The sequence below is a fragment of the Ailuropoda melanoleuca genome, chromosome 11, assembly GCF_002007445.2.
Source record: "Ailuropoda melanoleuca isolate Jingjing chromosome 11, ASM200744v2, whole genome shotgun sequence".
NCBI lineage: Eukaryota > Metazoa > Chordata > Mammalia > Carnivora > Ursidae > Ailuropoda > Ailuropoda melanoleuca.
In genome coordinates, this window is record NC_048228.1 from 47,331,816 (window position 1) to 47,351,168 (window position 19,353).

Sequence of the window (19,353 nt, forward strand, 5' to 3'; positions counted from 1 at the left end):
TAAGTTAATTCTTTACGGTGAATATAATGTAATAGCCTCTTCTAGTGCCTTAAGAATGATCGGGTAGTGAATGGTAGAGCTCAGTGAAGATAGTGCGTGCGTGTGAAGTTACCATAGTTATTCTTGTTGTCTTCTGACAGATAAGGTAAATAAACTGATCAAAGATGCTAAGTGATGATACTTTGGTGGTATCAGTTTTGGTGAATTTGTAGCCTTATGTCAGCTCCATAAATACCTTGTATGCGTGTGACCTCTTCCATTCAGATGCACAACCAGAAATCAAAGGATAGCTTTAATTGTTCATGTGTAGTTGATTCTTAATCTTCTGAAAATTTCTGAAAGTAATGAATGTTTTATAGTTTGTGCCACCTTGAGAATTAGTTATTTTAAAAATAGATTTGTTAGAACTGAAAGGCTGCTGGTGATTGCTATCTATAAAAATGAAGTTGTTTTGGGATGGTTTCCACGTGGCTATATGCTAATGTTTTTTTTTTCTTCCATTGTGATAATAAGAGATGGTACGGGGAAAGGATACACATGTCAAGATTTTTCTGATTAGCTGAACCAAGTATATTTTGCTAGTACTTCCTTGCCACATCTTTTGAAAACTACCTTCTGTTCTCAGTTGTTTACATGTAACTGTTTACATAAAGATTATTATCTCTTTGTGCATATGTCATTATGTGTAGCATTTTGCTTATTTTTTTAAAAAGATTTATTTCTCTGTTTTGTGAGGGGAGGAGCAAAGGGAGAGAGTCTTAAGCAGATTCTGCACTGAGTGTGGAGTCCCATGGGGGGCTCAATCTCACCACCCTGCGGCCATGACCTGAGCTGAAACCAAGGGAGTTGGACCCTTAACCAACTGTGCCCTAGGTGCCTCGTATTGTGCTTTAAATTACATTAGAAAATGTTCTGACTGAATGCTACTACCATTGACACTTAAACAGGGGAAAGTCTCTCAGCTTTGATCAATTCCAACATTTCTCAATGTGGATTCTAGGGAGTCCTAGATTTACAGGATATTTAAAGTGGGAAAAAAAGATGCTTCTGTGCTGGTGTCAGTTGAGCTTCTTTACTCCAAAGCCACCTGGAGCTTTCTGGGTATGTTAATACGCATGATGATTTTCTAAGGGAGATAGCATAGTAATGGCTTTTCCACAAAGAGTTTCATGCTATGGGAACAACTGGCTTTCTTATTTTATGGATTAGAAAACAGAGGCTCCAAGAAATTAAACAACTTGCTTAAAATTAAACCTCTAGACTAATACTTTTAATACAGTGCCATTCTAAGATGGATACTGGTGGGTCCCCCCACACCTTGTCACGCCTCTCTCTATCAGCTCTTGGGATAAAAGTGGCTCTTACCCTGACCTCTGGGCTTGTACTTCTTTTTTTGTTTTTGTTTTGTTTTGTTTTCTTTTTTTAATTTAAATTCAATTATTGAACATCACACCAAAAACTAATGTTTTGTTTTGTTTTTTAAAGATTTTATTTATTTATTTATTTATTTTTTTGAGAGAGAGAGCATGAGTGGGGGGAGAGGCAGAAGAAGAAGGAGACTCCCCACTGAGCGGGGAGCTTGATGTGAGGCTCGATCCCAGGACCCTGAGATCATGACCTGAGCTGAAGGCAGACGCTTAACTGACTGAGCCACCCAGGTGCCGCTGGGCTTATACTTCTTATTTGTTTTGAATGACAGGAAATGTGTCCCTGAAAAACTGGCCATGAAGTCCCAGATTTTCACCTGGAGAGTATATTGATTTATTTAGAGTTTTTTCTTCTCTGCATTCTTTCCCTTGAAAGAAAAAGAAAGAAAGAAAGAAAGAAAGAAAGAAAGAAAGAAAGAAAGAAAACAAAGAATAAGAAAGAAAGAAAAGAAAGAAAGAAATGAGACAAAGAAACAAAACAGAAAGAAAAACACACACAGAGAATAAAGCATTATTACTGGGGATACCAGAGAATGGGGTTTGGGAGATACACCTTGTCCCCTGGGGAACTTTATTCCCACACTAAAAATTCAGTAAATACTAGTCTTTGCGTTTGTGGCTTTTGCAGTCTTATTTCTTTGGAGTTCATTCTCTTAGTAAATCATTTTAAATGCCAAGCATGGAGTATACATTGGTAAGTAGACTTTCTAGAGCTCACAATAAATAGTAACAGAAAATATAAATTAAAGAAAGAAACAAATAAATTGTGATAACTGCCCAAGATTGAAGAATGGAGAACTATGAATTGGATAGTAAAGAGGGGCATTTTCTAGTCAGAGGGTGCAAAGAAGGCTTCCTGGGAAAGTGGCTTAAGGTGAGTCGTGTAGGATGACTAGGTGGTGGTTACAGGAGGGGGATTGGAGGCAGAGCCCGGAGCAGGTTCCTTAGGGCTGGACGAGCTTGGCATCCGGAAGTGAGAGGACACCAGTGTGGTTGTGTGGGGAGTGCTTGAGCTTCGGTGCGAAACGTTCTGATGTGTGAATGCATGAGGTTGCTTTCTTGAATTGATGCAGTGTACCATTCGCCAACAAGAACCATTGTTGTTGGGGTTCCTAGGTGGCTCATTCGGTTAAGCATCTGCCTTCGGCTCAGGTCGTGGTCCCAGGGTCCTGGGATCGAGCCCCACATTGGGCTCCCTGCTCAGCAGGGAGTCTGCTTCTCCCTCTCCACCCACCTATTCGTGCTCTCTCTTGCTATCTCTCTCTCTCTCTAATAAATAAATAAAATCTTTTTAAAAAATTTAAAAAAAGAAACATTGTTGGTTTCTCACTTGCTTGGTGATTTTTGATATTCATCTTGCCCTATCATTTAAATATATAATCAAATAGTGTTCTATCATCAAAAAGTCTGGGAAAATGCTGCATAAGTTTTGCCCAGAAGTAATGATGCTTGTGATCAAAAACTCTTTCCCAGAGACAAATGACAGGGACCATGTGGCCCTTTCGTATAACCCCAGATAGTGATTTTTCTTAAATTCTTTTAAGGCATAATTTAAAACTGTTTACAGCACTTTGGAAGATTTTATATTTATTATTGCCTGTTTTAACATAACAGGTATGAAATAGAGTATAAAGGAATTTACAGGATTTAAAGGAATATAATGAGACTCTGATTTGACATTGTTATGCTTTCTGCATCATTTTCTGGTGTTTCTTTAAAAAAATGTGTATTTGGGATTTAACCCTATGCTTTACTGACCACTTTGTTTTTGTCTTCTGCCTCTTCTAGTCTAGTGGGACTGCAGCCATCATTGCTATTTTGGTGTTACTGCTACTACTGGGCATTGGTTTGATGTGGTGGTTTTGGCCCCTTTGCTGCAAAGTGGTGAGTAAGGAGGATTTGCAACTGTATTCTTGTAAAGCAGTGAGATGTAAAATAAGGCCTGGAATGTCAATCAGTGCCAGTGTTCAACAACAGCAAAGTTTCAGTTAGCAAATTTGATTTTAATAGTTTTTATTACTATCATAAGTTCTAGAAAAAATGCATGCCAATAAATGTTTATTATAAAACTTCATCTAAAACGCACCTCAAAATCAAGTTTGGAGGGAGAAGGGGAGATAAAGGAGGAGAGGTAGTAGGGATAAAAGAGTTTCAGGTAAGTTGAATGATGTTTTCAGTTGGATTCATGGGGAGAAGTTGATAATCTTGTTTTCTTGTCAGTACTTATTGAATCCTTCACTACCTCTTTGAAAAATCTATCTCAGGACCTTCTCTGTTTGCCTCTCAGAAAAATATTTTAGAAATAAGTCATGGGCACATGTTAGGGTGTCTGTCAAATCGGCAGCTTTGAAGTTATGATGGTTTGTTTGTGTTATCTTTTGTGTTTGAGTAAAGTCTTTGAAAGAATACAGGTTTCTGTTCACTTTCTATTGCTACTGTAACAAATTGCTCTACATTTGGTGGCTTAGAGCATCACGGATTTCTTATGTAACAGTTATTTGATCACAGGTACAAGATGGGTCTCCCTGGACTACACTGGGCTAAGAGGTATTGGCAGAGGTTCATTTCTCTCTTAATGCTCTGGAGGAGAATCTGTACCCTTGGCTTTTCCAGCTTCTAGAGGACACACACGTCCCTTGCCTCATGGACCCCTCCCTCCATCTTCAAAGCCAGCATCTCCTTGACCATTCTTCCATAGTTACATCTCCCTCTGACTCTCAACCCAGCTGGGACACGACCTCCAATGTTAAGGAACCATGTGAAGAAATTGGACCCACCTGGGTAATCCAACATACTCTACCCTCTCAAGATCCTTAACTCTCTCAATATGCAAAGTCCCTTTTGTTATGCAATGGAAATTATTCATAGTTCCAGGGACATCTTTGGGGTGCATGATTCTGCCTTGCACAGGATAGACTGTTGGGTGGTAGAGTTCAGCACATGGCAAGCAGCGGAATTTGGATTGTTCAGGTTTCACGCGTATCCTGAAGAAGCACTCATTCGAAGCATGCCTCCTCCTTAGTTGCATAGTATCCTTTTATTATCGACACGTTATGTAGGACTTCCTGTTCTGTAGATCACAGTGGTGTTGTACATGATATCATGAGACTGCCTTTTTTCTCCCTCACCTTTGCTGACTCATTTCAGTTTCCTTTTTTTTTTTTTTTTTTTTTTTTTTTTTTAAAATTTTTTTTTTTTTTTTTTTACAATGTCAATCACGCCCTGAGCCGAAGGCAGACGCTTAACCGCTGTGCCACCCAGGCGCCCCTCATTTCAGTTTCCTTGTCACTGCAGGCACTACTCTGCATTACTCCTGCATGTATTATTAATGATACTTCAGTCTGCTTTCATGAGTCAGCTTTACAATCTCAGAACAGTCGCTCCATGGAGGGAGGCACAGAATTAACTGAGACAACGGTAGAGACAAGAAGCATCCTGTCTCTTTGCTGAACTAATCAGTTTCCTGCCATAGCAATTTGTGCCCAAACGGTTTCCTGTTGTAATCTTGATTATCCTGATATGGTTCTTTTAGGGTGGCTAGCATTCTTGAGTCTCAAATTAAAAAGCAAAAAAGTGCCCAAATAGGATTCAGTTTTTTAATTTAAATTTTGTCGTGGCGGATTTCCTTCCTTCGTTACTTTGCACTTTCACTTATTATTGATCAGAGAGCTCGAAAGTGTCCAAGTGTATGATTTTTTTAAAAGATGTATGTGAAAACTAAAATAGGCTTCTCTGGGGCCTTGCTAGATATGCTCAGGTACAGATCTTGACCACCATTTTGGATGTTACAGAGAGGACTCAATCTCTAGGTGGGGAGAATAAGTTCATTTACAACCCTGAGACTACAGGTCGTGAATCCCAGAGTATATTTCTTTATGCAGAGCATAGAGGGATGCCTTTAAGGTGTGTTGTCAGACTTCAGGAGGATTTCCTATCCTTACAAACATTATGAATGCTTACTAATTTCTGACACTTACTTAATAGAGAGACCCACCTGTATTTGACGTTTACAACTATAGATTAGACGGCAGCTAGCCCTGAGTATGAACTTATATTTATACGTAGGTATAAATGAATCATAGCAAATGTTTTCTAAGGTAGCTTTAAAAGCAGGGTAGAGGCAAAATTCTGTAGTTAGCCCTTGGCAATCTGTGTCAGTACTATATTAGGAACTGGGGGGTACAAAAATGACTATAATATGATATGGAAACTCACATTTTAATATGGAAACACAGAAACGTGGGCAAAGGATAGTTGGAGGGGCATGAGCGCCCCAGCAGCAATGTTGGTAAAGCACAGTAAGAACATAAGGAGGAGGGATTTGCCAGAGTTCCGGGATTGGCTCAGAGAAACCTTCCTGGGCTGATGACTCCAAACTGACTTCTGAATAATGAATAAGCTGTTTACAGTTGATGAGGGACATTTCAGATGAAGTGCATGTGGAATTACATTGAGTTATTCCGGCATGCTTTGGGAAGCACTAGGCTGAGGCTTACCTAGTGGTCGGTGAAAGGGAACAGCCAAAGATGGTGTGGGATTTAGGCAGGAATCCCATTAGGGAGGCTTCCTCTGTCTTTTAGGAAGTTTGAACTCACCCTGGGGATGATGAGAAGCCACTGGAGAGATTGGATCCGTATAATCCCCTCAAAGAAGCTTTGCTTGATTTATAGTAGTGTCTGCCCGGGTCTGGTCCTGGTGGGGATTGAGTTTGCATCCAACTGAGTTTCCATCAGCAATTGAAATGGAAAGCTGGTGACAGAAAATGCACCTTAGAGATGGCCAAAGCAAAGGATCGCTAACAAAATAGATAGGAATATAAGATGGAAGCTGAGCGAGCTAGAGCAAAATGAAGAGGTCATGTGAAAGAAAAGGGGCAAAGGGAACCATAGCCTCGTGAAAAAGTCTCAAGTGTCGGAGGGTGTTGTAGTGCAATGGCAGGGTATTTGTTTTATTCTGTTCCTTTCAGAGAATATGTTGGTGCAATGCTGGACTTAGAATGCAGTTTGCTAAGTAATTGTTAGCAGTTAAATTATTAGGGATCAATTTAACTTTGACTATATTGTTACCATAATATTACTTTCTAATGGGAAATGAAATGTATTTGTTTCAGCTTGGTGTTGTATAAATTTTGTTTTGTGTGAGTGTTTTTAAAGTACTAGTGGCAAATATTTAAATCTCATCTTTGAACTGAAACATGACGAAACAGCTTAAAATGTCTGTTCTCAGGCATCTTTAGATTATGTCAGCTATCCACTTCCTTGGGAATCCTACTCTTGGGAGCTTTTATAAAGATAGAAAGTCTGGAAATAAAGCCCTGAACAGAGGCCCTAATACTTTTTACACGTTCTTTCTCATTCATTTCATATTTTATGTTAATATCTTATGAAATGATTTGTTCATTGTTCAGAGATTAAAATTTCACAGATGTCTAATCAATAACTCAAAAATGACAGTGTTACCTTTTCATTTTAGACAGTGGTACTCATTTTTTTTTTCTTGCCCGAAATAAAGGGAAGCTCTCAGAGCAGTAGAGATAAGATTTCCAATGGTGGTGATTCTCCCTGAAAGAAAGGGCAGGGCAGGTGAGGTTCTCCAGGGTTTCTTGCCATTTAGAAAAGCCCTTGTAGTAGGCTGAATAATGGTCCCTAAAGATAGGCAGGTCTTAATTCCTGGAAACTGTGAATGTTATCTTCTATGGCAAAGGGACTTTGAGATGTGATTAAATTAAGCTCCTGTGCATAATTAGCCTACAGAAGGGGAGAAGGCAGTGTGACCGGGAGGCAGAGATTGGAAGATGCAGCTACAAGCCAGGGAATGCTGACCGTTGCCAGCAGCTCCGGGAGACAAGAACAGCTATAGCCCAGGAGCCTGTAGAAGGAACCAGCTCTGCTAATGCCTTATTTTAGCCTCATAAGATTCAGGTCAGACTCCTGACTTCCAGAACTGTAAGAAAATAGGTTTCTGCTGTTTTAAGCCATCAAAATTGTGGTAATTTGTTACAGCAGCATTAAGAAACTAGTACAATCCTTAAATGATTCTGATATTTCCCAGGGTTGGGAATCACTGCTTAGGGCTATCGATTTTGGCAATTCTTATGTAATATGGTTTCAGATCAACTCATAGAAAAACTGTTCATGGAGTCTAAGAGGTTGTAAAATGGAAGACAATGACATATTTTTCAAAATGTTAGCAGTAGTTACGAGGCTATTAAAAAATTAGTATGCATTTTTTAAAATGAGAATTACCTTTCTGTTTTGAGTAACTGTAAAATAAATGAGCATAATGTTTTATATATTGAGTATAATTTACTTACGTTTCAGAGTGGAAAGGAATTATTGGAAGAAACAGGCTTCTAATTAGAAGTATTCGAGGCATATATGTTGTTAGAACCATTCGACAACAGGGATCCATGGACAGCTTTCTCGGGGTGCTTGTTATTTGCTAGAAGAGGCCAGTACTATCCCATTCGTATTCAGATATTGAGCCACTAAATCCCTTGAAAGCTAGAAGGTGACCCTTTTACTCTATAGGGAAAAGCAAAGAACTTGAACGTTTAACTAAATAACTATGCCTCTGAAACTATGACGTAGACCTCATTCACTGTACCAATTTGGTCTCAGGAACAAGAAACATATCAAAGTCATAAATATCCCCTCTAGAATATTTTATATTAAAATTTTAACCAAAATCCTCAAAAAGTTACCCTATCAGGTTAGAAAATGGTACTGTTTTGGTGATACTTAAAGGAAATTAAGATTAAACAATTATTTGTGTGATTATTTGTTGAACATTTCTCTAACTTTATAGTCTAATAATTTCCTGAAATCAAGTACTGTATGTATTTTACTCCTCATTGTAAACCAGACTTCTTACACAGTAAATACTTATCATCCTTGAAGTATTTCAATTCTTAAAATTGAAACACTTGGCAACCTTTTATCTGGAAGACCACTTCAAAATAATAGGGTACCTTGTTGCCAGTTTTAATCAAAATTCTGTCAACCATGGGGAGGCATTTTGCATGAGAGGATTTATGGTACAATCTTAGTTCTTTGTGTGACTTTCACTGATTTTATTTAAAAGGCATCCTCTGTAATATATGTATCTATAATAGGAAATGTGGCCTTTGCCATTCTGTACAATAGGAACTAAGATAGGAGTACGTAAGGATTGTTAATTGTAATAAAATTCTGAAGCAATTTAACTTTTGTCTAGTTGCTTCTACATATACCACACAGGGATTTCTACCCTGAGGATTGTCAACTTGGGTGGGAAAAAAAAAATCTTTATTTTTACTTCCAACTGAAATTTGTCATTTTCTTCATTATAAATGTAGGCCACTATCCACAAAGTATTGGCAGTTCTGGAAACTTGGTCACCAATAGTAATCACAGATATCCGATATCACGTATAGTTCTTCACATATTTCTAAAATATCTTTTCAACTATCAGAACTTCAAAAGTTAGGGTAGTTCCCAGACCTACTATTGTTATTTCATTATTTAATGAATTATTCATAAAGTAGAATATATTTCTATATCACAAATGTTGTGAGCTTTTTTTTTTTTTACAGATTGGATAATTATATCAAAATATATTTGGATTCCTTAAAATCCTTTGTATTTTAATTTAGCCTAATTATTCTGGGAAGGGATCCATAGATTCACCAGATTGCCGGAGAGGGGCATAGAATAAAAAAAGGTTAAGGAAAAACCCCTGCAGTAGAAAATCTGGCCACACAGGATGCTTTTAATCTGACTACTTAAAAATTTTAAATCTTTCACTTCATTTTAATGCATACTTTCAAGGACAAAAGAAAGAGACAACATCATTTAAAATGTTGCAGAATGGTGTCCTCCGTGTACCAGGGCTTTTCATGACAAAAGAAATCTAAACCAATGGTACTTGGAAGACTTTATCTAGTAATAATCATAGTGAAAGAGCCCTCATGCAAAGCAGAAATTTTTAGGCACTATTATTAGTGAATTACAGAGTGTGTTGAGTTTGCAAACTATTCTGTAAGGGGGAAAGTTCTCATTTTTGTGTGAAGTTATTTCTCACCATCTGTTGAAGGGTCTGTATCCTGCTCATTGTGGGTCCTCACATCCACCCTTTACAGCTGCTTTTCGTTAACAAAGACATCAGCTGCATCCTTCCTTTTTCCTTAAATTAAAAATGGGGGCAGGAGAGGTTAAAAAAACTTATCCTGTACTGAATCATGAGTGAAATATTAGAAAATGTGGATGTTTTCATCATTGTTTAGCTTAGAAGGTATGTTGAGTTTATGGCAAATTTGTTTTACTATCAGAATGGCAGAAATGACAGTCCTATGGTTGTATCATTTGGCATAACCAGACACTCTGCAGAATTACAGATGTAAGGCTAATGAGGTGGCAAACAAAGGCTTTCTGGAGTGTTGTCAATTAGAGTGTGTTATACAGCTGCAGATAAATATCCGAATATGCTGGAAATGATAAATGTTCACTTTGCTCTAGTGTCCTTGGCCAAAGTTCTCCATCCTCAAGGGAAAATTGCAGCTCATTTTTCCTTGGTGCATTTAAGACATTACATAAAGATCTCATAAATCTTAATTTAAAAAACCATTTTAAAAAGTTATCTTTTTAAAGTCCAATTTGCTTATAAGTAAGTTGAGCTTTCCTGATGAGGATATATCTGATTGGAGCTCCATGGAATCATTTTCTTAGCCAGCAACAGCTGTGCTGTTCTTTCTAAATAGTAATAATGCTCCTATATTGCACTTGTTTTTTATTGTTGAGGAGGGCTCTTGGTGCCTTTATTGAGTTACTTTGAGAGTAGCCTGATTTTTTTTTTTTTTTGGAATGCACAATAAAACAGAAGTAATTTAAATTTTAATATGCCTTTCTTGCACCATTAATTAAAATGATTTATGTTTGGTTGCCTCCTTGAAATAGAGTGTGATGTTAGTACTTATTGCTTCCGTGGTGATGTTTTCCAACAGAATATCATTTGCAAAAGAGTATCGAACTCTTCCTGGTCTTAGTTTATTTGCTTTGATAGTAGCACCTTTCCTTAACTCTTGGCAGAATACAGTCTCACACTGTTCTTCCCAGTCCCCATTTGGCATTTTAAATTGTATTTATTGTCCAGACCTCCCACCGGTTATTTATTTGTTCAAAGTAGGAATCTTTGATCACTGATGAGTCTGTCAAGGAGGAGAGGAGAGGGCGGATGAGATAGCTCAGACCATATTTTGATCTGGATGATGAAAGCATCTAACTTTGTGAGATTCAGAAAAAAGCTTCCCAAATACTAATGTAATAGAACTTTGTGTTTCTGCACTTCAGAGGAAAGGCACTACACTTGCTCTCTGATCTTATCAAAGAGAAGGAAAGGAAGGCCCACATCTATTTCAAACAAATTTTTCTAAACACTGAGAGTGACTTCTCTATTGTTTGTGGGCTCTTAGTCACTTAGATGACATTGCTGATAAATTGGGCATTTGTTTTTGTCACTGGCAAGAAGCAGTCCTGAAACACTACTTGATCTACGGGCGTTGTACAGTATCTTTTTTTTTTTTCTTAAATCCAAGGCAGTTCACTGTTGACAGTTCTTTTCACTCTTTTCTGAATATTGGAACATATGATTGCATCAAGCTGGCTGCAGGCTCCAGTGCTGACATTTTCTAGCGCAAAGAATGCCCACATCACTCGAACATTTGAAAGTGTTAATGAGCAGATCAAAAGGACTGTTGCCTGAAGCAGCTAACTTTTTTTTTTTTAAAGAAATCGGCTCTCCTCCAAACTGAAATCTTCATTCTAGCAGCTAAGTAGATGAGATGTAATCCTCCCTGATGATGATAATAACAAATGAAAAAAAAATTGGAGGAGAATCAAGCTCTACATATGGTTCATAAAATGGTGAAAGTGTTTTCCAGAATCTTCAATACAGAACTAAAGGATGCTAAGTGGAAAAAGTCCTGGCAACTAGGCAATATTATGCCTTTTAAAATCTGCAAATTCTCATAAAATATGGTGCATATGAATACATCCTTTTCTGAAATGGATGTGTTCTTGCACTATTTAGTACAAGAATGGGATTCTCATGACTGTTATTTTTAATGTATTTACACTGACAGGTTTCCTTTTCTCCTGCACTAGTTTTGCTGAAATGTAAGGATATCAGTTGGACACAGATTTTTTTCCATTTTGACTTTTGAGCCAAATGGCTTCAGATTATTTTCACCCTCTTTTGTTACTTCTGAGGCCCTGTAGGAGAGTGGCGAGAGGGAACATTTTGAAACATCACATTAAAATCATTTTATTTCCTGTTCCAACATTTCTAGGTCAGTGATGTTGGGCATATTAATTAACAAGTTATGTCTCTATAAAGTGGGAATGATAACCTCTATCTTTCATAGTTACTATAAGGTTTAAATTAAACTCTATCTATCTATCTTCCTACCTACCTATTTATATCTCTACCTACCTACTATTTATTCATCCAACCATCCATCCATCCATCTATCCATCCATACATGCATTCTAGCAATTAACAACTGCTCAATACATCTTTGGCCTTTTCTTTCACACCCTTTCCCTTTGCAGTCTGAACCTTATTTTAAAAGGATGTCATTTGACAGAAGTCGAACTTAGAGTTTGGAGATAGATGGACCTGGGTCTTGGATTTGAGTTCTAATTCTGTTTTCTCTTTATGTACCCTTGGGCAAATTATTGAAATTAGAGTCTCCCTTTCCTTATATTTAAAATGGGGATAAGTATAGTAACCTCACGGGGCTATTAGGAGAATAAGAGAAATATAGAGTGTGTGACATATAGCAGCACCAATAAAGGGTGATTACTGTTAATAGTAATAATAGCACAAAGATGAGCCTTGGCTCTGGTTCAGTTTCTGAAGGTTCAGCCTTAGCTATTTGTTGTGGTGGTGGTTGTGTCCCTTAATTTACTTAATTTAGATCAAAATTTGATTTAAGTAGAGTTTTAATGGCTGTATTCCATTGTTAACAATGTAGAAAATACAGATTGGATCTATCTGAGATTTAGGTCCAAACTAAAATTTGAACAATGAAGATATTATACATGAAGAAAATGAAGAGTTCTCTAAACATTATCGGTAGCATTACATTTTAAAAACCTTTCACTATGGAAAATTCAAACATGTACAAAGTAAAAGTCTAAAATAATGATTCCCATCTGTCTCTTTCAGTTAGCTTCAGTGATTCTCAGTTTATGGCTGATCTTATTTCATCTATAATCCCCTCCACTTACACCCCCAAATTATTTTGGTGAAATATCAGAATCATATCATTTAATCTGAAAATTTTTCAGTATATATCTTTAAAAGATAAGCAGTCTTGGGGCGCCGGGGTTGCGCAGTCGTTAAGCGTCTGCCTTCGGCTCAGGGCGTGATCCCAGCGTTCCAGGATCAAGTCCCACATCGGGCTCCTCGGCTGGGAGCCTGCTTCTTCCTCCCCCTCTCCCCTGCTGTGTTCCCTCTCTCGCTGTCTCTCTGTCACATAAATAAATAAAATCTTTTAAAAAAATAAATAAATAAAAGATAAGCAGTCTTTAAAAAGCAATATCCATTGCAAGAAATATTAAAAGGGGTCCTTTCAGTGGGAAGGAGAGACCAAAAGCAGCAAAGACTAGAAAGGAACAGAGATAAATCTACAGAACGGTGACATTACAGGGAATACAATGGACTAAATTCATACTTACTAATAATGACTCTGATGTAAATGGACTCAATCATCCAATGAAAAGACACAGGGTATCAGAATGGATTAAAAAAAAACAAGACCCATCGATAAGCTGCTGACAAGAGACTCATTTTAGACACAAAGACACCTCCAGATTGAATGTGATTGGGTGGAGAACCTTCTGGCTGCTAATGGACACCAGAAGAAAGCTGGAATAGCCATACTTGTATCAGACGAACTAGATTTTAAACCAAAGACTGTAATAAAAGATGAAGAAGGGCACTCTATTATAATAAAAGTGTCTATCCGACAAGAAGATCTAACAATTGTAGATATTTATGCCCCCAACTTGGGACCGGCCAGATGTATAAATAAATTAATAACAAACTCAAAGAAACTCATTGATGATAATACAGTAATAGTAGGGGACTTTAGCACCCCACTCACAGGAATTGACAGATCATCTAAGCAGAAGATCTACAAGGAAACAAAGGCTTTGAATGACATGGTGGACCAGATGGACATAACAGACATATTCTAAAGCAGCAGAATATACATTCTTTCCAAGTGCACATGGAATATTCTCCAGACTAGATCACATACTGGGTCACAAATCAGATCTCAACCAGTACAGAAAATTGAGATCATAGCATGCATATTTTCAGACAACAATGCTATGAAACTTGAAATCAACCACAAGAAAAAAATACATGGAGGTTAAAGAACATCCTACCAAAGAATGAATGGGTCAACCAGGAAATTAAAGAAGAAATAAAAAAATACATGGAAGCAAATGAAAGTGAAAACACACAGTCTAAAACCGTTGGGATGTAGCAAAGATGGTCATGAGAGAAAAGTATATAGCAAATACAGGCCTCCTTCAAGAAGGAGAAAAAGAAAAGTCTTAAATGCACAATCCAACCTTATACCCAAAGGAGCTGGAAAAAGAACAGCAACTAAAGCCTAATACCAGCAGAAGGTAAAGAATTAAGATTGGAGCAGAAATAAATGAGGTAGAAATTAAAAAAAAAAAAACCAAACAGTAGAACAGATCAATGGAACTAGGAGCTGGTTCTTTGAAAGAATTGACGAAATTGATAAACCCCTAGCCAGACTTATCAAAAAGAAGAGAAAGGACCCAAATAAATAAAATCACGAACGAAAGAGGAGAGATCACAACCAACACCACAGAAATACAAACAATTTTAAGAGAATATTATGAGCAATCATATGCCAACAAATTGGGCAATCTGGAAAAAATGGATATATTACTAGAAACATATAAACTGCCAAACCTGAAACAGGAAGAAACAGAAAATTTGAACAGACCCATAACCAGCAAAGAAATTGAAGCAGTAATCAAAAGTCTCCGGACAAACAACAGCCCAGGGCCAGAGAACTTCCCAGGGGAATTCTACCAAACATTTAAAGAAGAATTAATAACTTTTCTTCTGAACCTGTTCCAAAAAATAGAAATGGAAGGAAAACTTCCAAACTCATTCTATGAGGCCAGCATTACCTTGATTCCAGAACCAGACAAAGACCCCATCAAAAAGAATTACGGACCAATATCCTGATGAACATGGATGCAAAAGTTCTCAAGATACCAGCTAATCGAATCCAACAGTACCTTAAAAGGATTATTCACCATAATCAAGTGGGATTATTTGTCGGCTGCAGGGGTGGTTCAACATCCACAAATCAATCAATGTGATAAACCACATTAATAAAAGAAAGGATAAAAACCATATGATCCTCTCAATAGATGCAGAAAAAACATTTGACAAAATACAGCATCCTTTCTTGATAAAAACCCTCAAGAAAGTAGGGATTGAAGGAACATACGTCAACATCTTAAAGGCCATATGCAAAAGACCCACAGCTAATATCATCCTCAGTGGGGAAAAACTGGAAAGGTCAAGAGTGTGACATGGAGGTCTTCTCTCACAACTGCTGTTCAACATAATACTGGAAGTCCTAGCCTCAGCAACCATACAATAAAAAGAAATAAAAGGCTTCCAGATTGGCAAGGAAGAAGTCAAACTTTCACTATTTGCAGATGACATGGTACTCTATGTAGAAAACCTGAAAGGTTCCATCAAAGAATTACTAGACGTGATACATTTCAACAAAGTTACAGGATATAAAGTCAATGTACAGAAATCTGTTGCATTTCTGTACACCAATAATGAAGCAGCAGACAGAGAAATCAAGGTATTGATCCCCTTTGCAACTGCACCAAAAATCACAAGATACCTAGAAATAAACCTAACCAAAGTGGTAAAAAATCTATATGCTGAAAACTATAGAACACTTAATGAAAGAAATTGTCGAAGACACAAAGAAATGGAAAAACATTCCATGCTTTTAGATGGTAAGAACAAATATTGTTAAAATGTCTATACTACCCAAAGCAATCTATGTATTCAGAGCAATCCCTATAAAAATAACACCAGTTTTTTTCACAGAGCTAGAACAAATAATTCTAAAATTTGTATGGAACCAGAAAAACTCTGAATAGCCAAAGTAATTTTGAAAAAGAAAAGCAAAGCGGAGGCATTACAATTCCTGACGTTAAGCTGTAATCATCAAGACAATATGGCACAAAAACAGACACATAGATCAACAGAACAGAATAAAGAACCCAGAAATGGACCCACAATTGTATGGCCAACTAATCTTCAACAAAACAGGAAAGAATATCCAATGGACAAAACGCCGTCTCTTCAACAAGTGGTGTTGGGAAAACTGGACAGCAACATGCAGAAGAATGAAAGTGGCTCATTTTCTAACATCATACACAAAAATAAATTCAAAATGGATGAAAGACCTAAATGTGAGACAGGAAATGATCAAAATCCTAAAGGAGAAAACAGGCAGCAACCTCTTTGACCTCAGCTGGAGCAATTTCTTACTAGACACGTCTCCAGAGGCAACGGGAAGCAAAAGCAAAAATGAAGTAATGGGATTTCATCAAGATAAAAAGCTTCTTCACAACAAAGGTAACAATCAGCAAAACTAAAAGTGAACCTACAGAATGGGAGAAGATATTTGCAAATGACATATTGGATAAAGGGCTGGTATCCAAAACCTATTAAGAACTTATCAAACTCAACACCCAAAATACCAAATAATCCAGTTAAGAAATGGGCAGAAAATATGAATAGATACTTTTCCAAAGAAGACATCCAGATGGCTAATAGACACATGAAAAGATGTTTAACATCACTCATCATCAGGGAAATGCAAATCGAAACCACAATGAGATACAACCTTACACCTGTCGAAACGGCTAAAATTAACACTAGAAACAACAGATGTTGGTGAGGATGTAGAGAAAGGGGAACCCTTTTGCACTGTTGGTGGGAATGCAATGTGGTTGGAACTAGAGTGTATTATGGTAAGGGAAATAATTCAATCAAAGAAAGACACAAATATCATATGATTTCACTTATATGTGGAATTTAAGAAACGGATGAACATAGAGGAAGGGCAGGAAAATTAAGATACAGAGAGGGAGGCAAACCATAAGAGACTCCTAAATATAGAGAATAAACTGAGGGTTGTTGAAGGAGTGGTGGGTGGGGGGATGGGCTAAATAGGTGATGGGCATTAAGGAGGGCACTTGTTGGGGTGAGCACTGGGTGTTATATGGAAGTAATGAATCACTAAAGTCTACTCCTGAAACCAGTATTACACTATATCTTAACTAACTTGAATTTGCATTTAATAAAATAAATGAATAAATATATACATACATACTATGTTAAAAAATAAGAAATAACAATGTAAAAACATATCCATGATTCTAGTAATATACCTAACTAGTAATAATAATTCTTTGATGATACTTATTTTCAAAATTATTACTGTTTTAAACTTCTGAAAATTTTAAAACATAATTCAAACATTTGACATTAAAGTGAAGCAGTTCATGTTTTCCAACAATTTTTCTTCTTAGTCTTGAGACGTGGATGTGTCCTTGAATTATCAGAAGCCATTGGTACTTGGTCATTAATTTTCTTTTACCTTCTTTTTTAGTTGAGGGAAGTGCGGAGGGAGAAGAGGGAGAGAGAATTTTAAGCAGGCTCCATGCCCGGTGCAGAGCCCAAGGCTCATAACCTTCAGGTCATGACCTGAGCCGAAATCAAGTCGGATATTTAACCGACTGAGCCACCCAGGCACCCCTGATCAGTAATTTTATATCATGATGGTGTGAAAGGTTAGGCTACCCCAGTGCTGGTAGAGGTCATTTAGATTCGATCTCAGTCTTTATTCCTCTCTCCATAAAGAATCAGCCATATACAATTTCATGAAAGACTATATTGAGTCATGATTCATAGAAAAGACTTCTTGGTTAAAATGTTGATTTGTGGCGCCTGGGTGGCTCAGTCCTTAAGCATCTGCCTTCGGCTCAGGTCATGATCCCAGCGTTCTGGGATCGAGCCCTTCATTGGGCTCCCTGCTCAGCAGGAAGCCTGCTTCTCCCTCTCCCGCTCCCCCTGCTTGTGTTCTCTCTCTCGCTGCCTCTCTCTCTGTCAAATAAATAAATAAAATCTTAAAAAAAAAAGAGTACATTTAAAAAAAATAAAAATAAAAAAATAAAATGTTGATTTGCTTCTGGATTAACGCGTGGGGAAAGAGAATAAGTTAATTTCCCTCTCATCTCTTGCAAAGCAAGTTAACTTGTGCCTTGTGAGTTTATGAAAAAGTCAATGAATCTTAGAAGGAAGATTTCGGTAGTAAATTCCTGCTCTCTTTGAAGGGACATACCATAATCTAGTGGAAAATGTTTGCATTTTGACGTTAGAAGAACCATTTAGTAAAACCTTGTGCAAGGTATTTGACAATTTTTGTTCTTGTTATTCACCTGGAAAGTGAAGGTACTAATGTATCTATGGCATAAAGATAAAATGAATCAATGAAGGAGTTTTTGTGAATTGTTAGGTGGTTGTTACCTAGCACTGCCTGACAGACCACTCCACGACCTAGTGTCTTCAAACAATTTAGTGTCTTCACGGTTCTGTGGAGACTGGCTCAGCTGGGAGAGTCTCACCCTGGGGTTCTCTCGTGTGATCGCAATCAGGGGGCAGCTGGGCTGGAGCCATCTGAGAGCCTGACAGTCCTCCAGGTCTGAGAGAGCCATGTTTGGCACTTCACTGGGATGGCTGACATAGCTGGAGGCTGGCCAGGCACCTCTCATCAGCCAGCCCTTCCGTAAGGTTATCCTGGATTTCTTCCTCCTCCTGGCCCGATGGTCTCAGGGTAGACTCCTGGCCTGACAGCAGGCTTCCTCCAGGGTGAGTGTCCCAAGGATGTTGAGGGAAATGGAAAAGCTTCTTTTGACAAGCTGCAGAAGTCACACGGTACCACCTCTGGCTCATGCTAGTTAGTCAAAAGCCAGTTACAGGCGAGCCTATATGCACAGGGAGAGGCATACCCATTGAGAGACAGGACTCACTGGGGACATCGTTGGCACTTCCACAGTATGTTATAGGCAAGTTATTTTTGCACATCTTTGCTGTCTCCTCGCTGTGCCACCAAAATTTTTACTTTTGTTTTTTGTTGTTTTGTTTGTTTTTTGGGAAAGGTTATCAAGGATCCTCCTCCACCACCACCTCCTGCACCGAAAGAGGTAAGTGAGTGCCTAATGAGTGATGGGGATTTTTTTTTCTGTATTTAGACATTATCCCCAGATTTGATCCATTACGTTGTTGTTGTTGAACTGTGATACCTGTGTATTGACTTTGGAATTTATGAAAATTAATTGTTATTTTTCATCTTCTTATGATTTCTTTCATGTGCTAGAGGAATAGGACCATCAAAAACTGATAAATATAGGGGCGCCTGGGTGGCACAGCGGTTAAACGTCTGCCTTCGGCTCAGGGCGTGATCCCAGCGTTATGGGATCGAGCCCCACATCAGGCTCCTCCGCTATGAGCCTGCTTCTTCCTCTCCCACTCCCCCTGCTTGTGTTCCCTCTCTCGCTGGCTGTCTCTATCTCTGTCGAATAAATAATAAAATCTTTAAAAAAAAAACCCAAAACTGATAAATATAGACTGGCCATGAGGCTCAATAGTGCATAGAGATTTACTTTACTTTTTCTATCAGTATATCAATAGTCCTGATGTTACTTATTTTATTTATAAAAAGTTAGAAGATCCAAGCTGGAAGTTTAAAGGTGTTCATCCTTTCTTCAGAATGATTATTACTTTTATATTAACTCTG

The 19,353-nt window shown here is 37.8% G+C and overlaps 1 protein-coding gene across 2 annotated transcripts in view; it reads left to right on the forward strand.

The window, feature by feature from the left end:
- The window catches only part of ANTXR2 (ANTXR cell adhesion molecule 2), a 143,981-nt gene that overhangs the window by 61,255 nt on the left and 63,373 nt on the right, over positions 1–19,353 (forward strand). For both annotated transcript variants that reach the window (XM_034671637.1, XM_011219018.3), the window contains exons 12-13: positions 3,216–3,311; positions 18,716–18,760. In XM_034671637.1, coding sequence (XP_034527528.1) covers positions 3,216–3,311; positions 18,716–18,760 — 141 coding nt within the window. The remainder of the gene's footprint in view (positions 1–3,215; positions 3,312–18,715; positions 18,761–19,353) is intronic.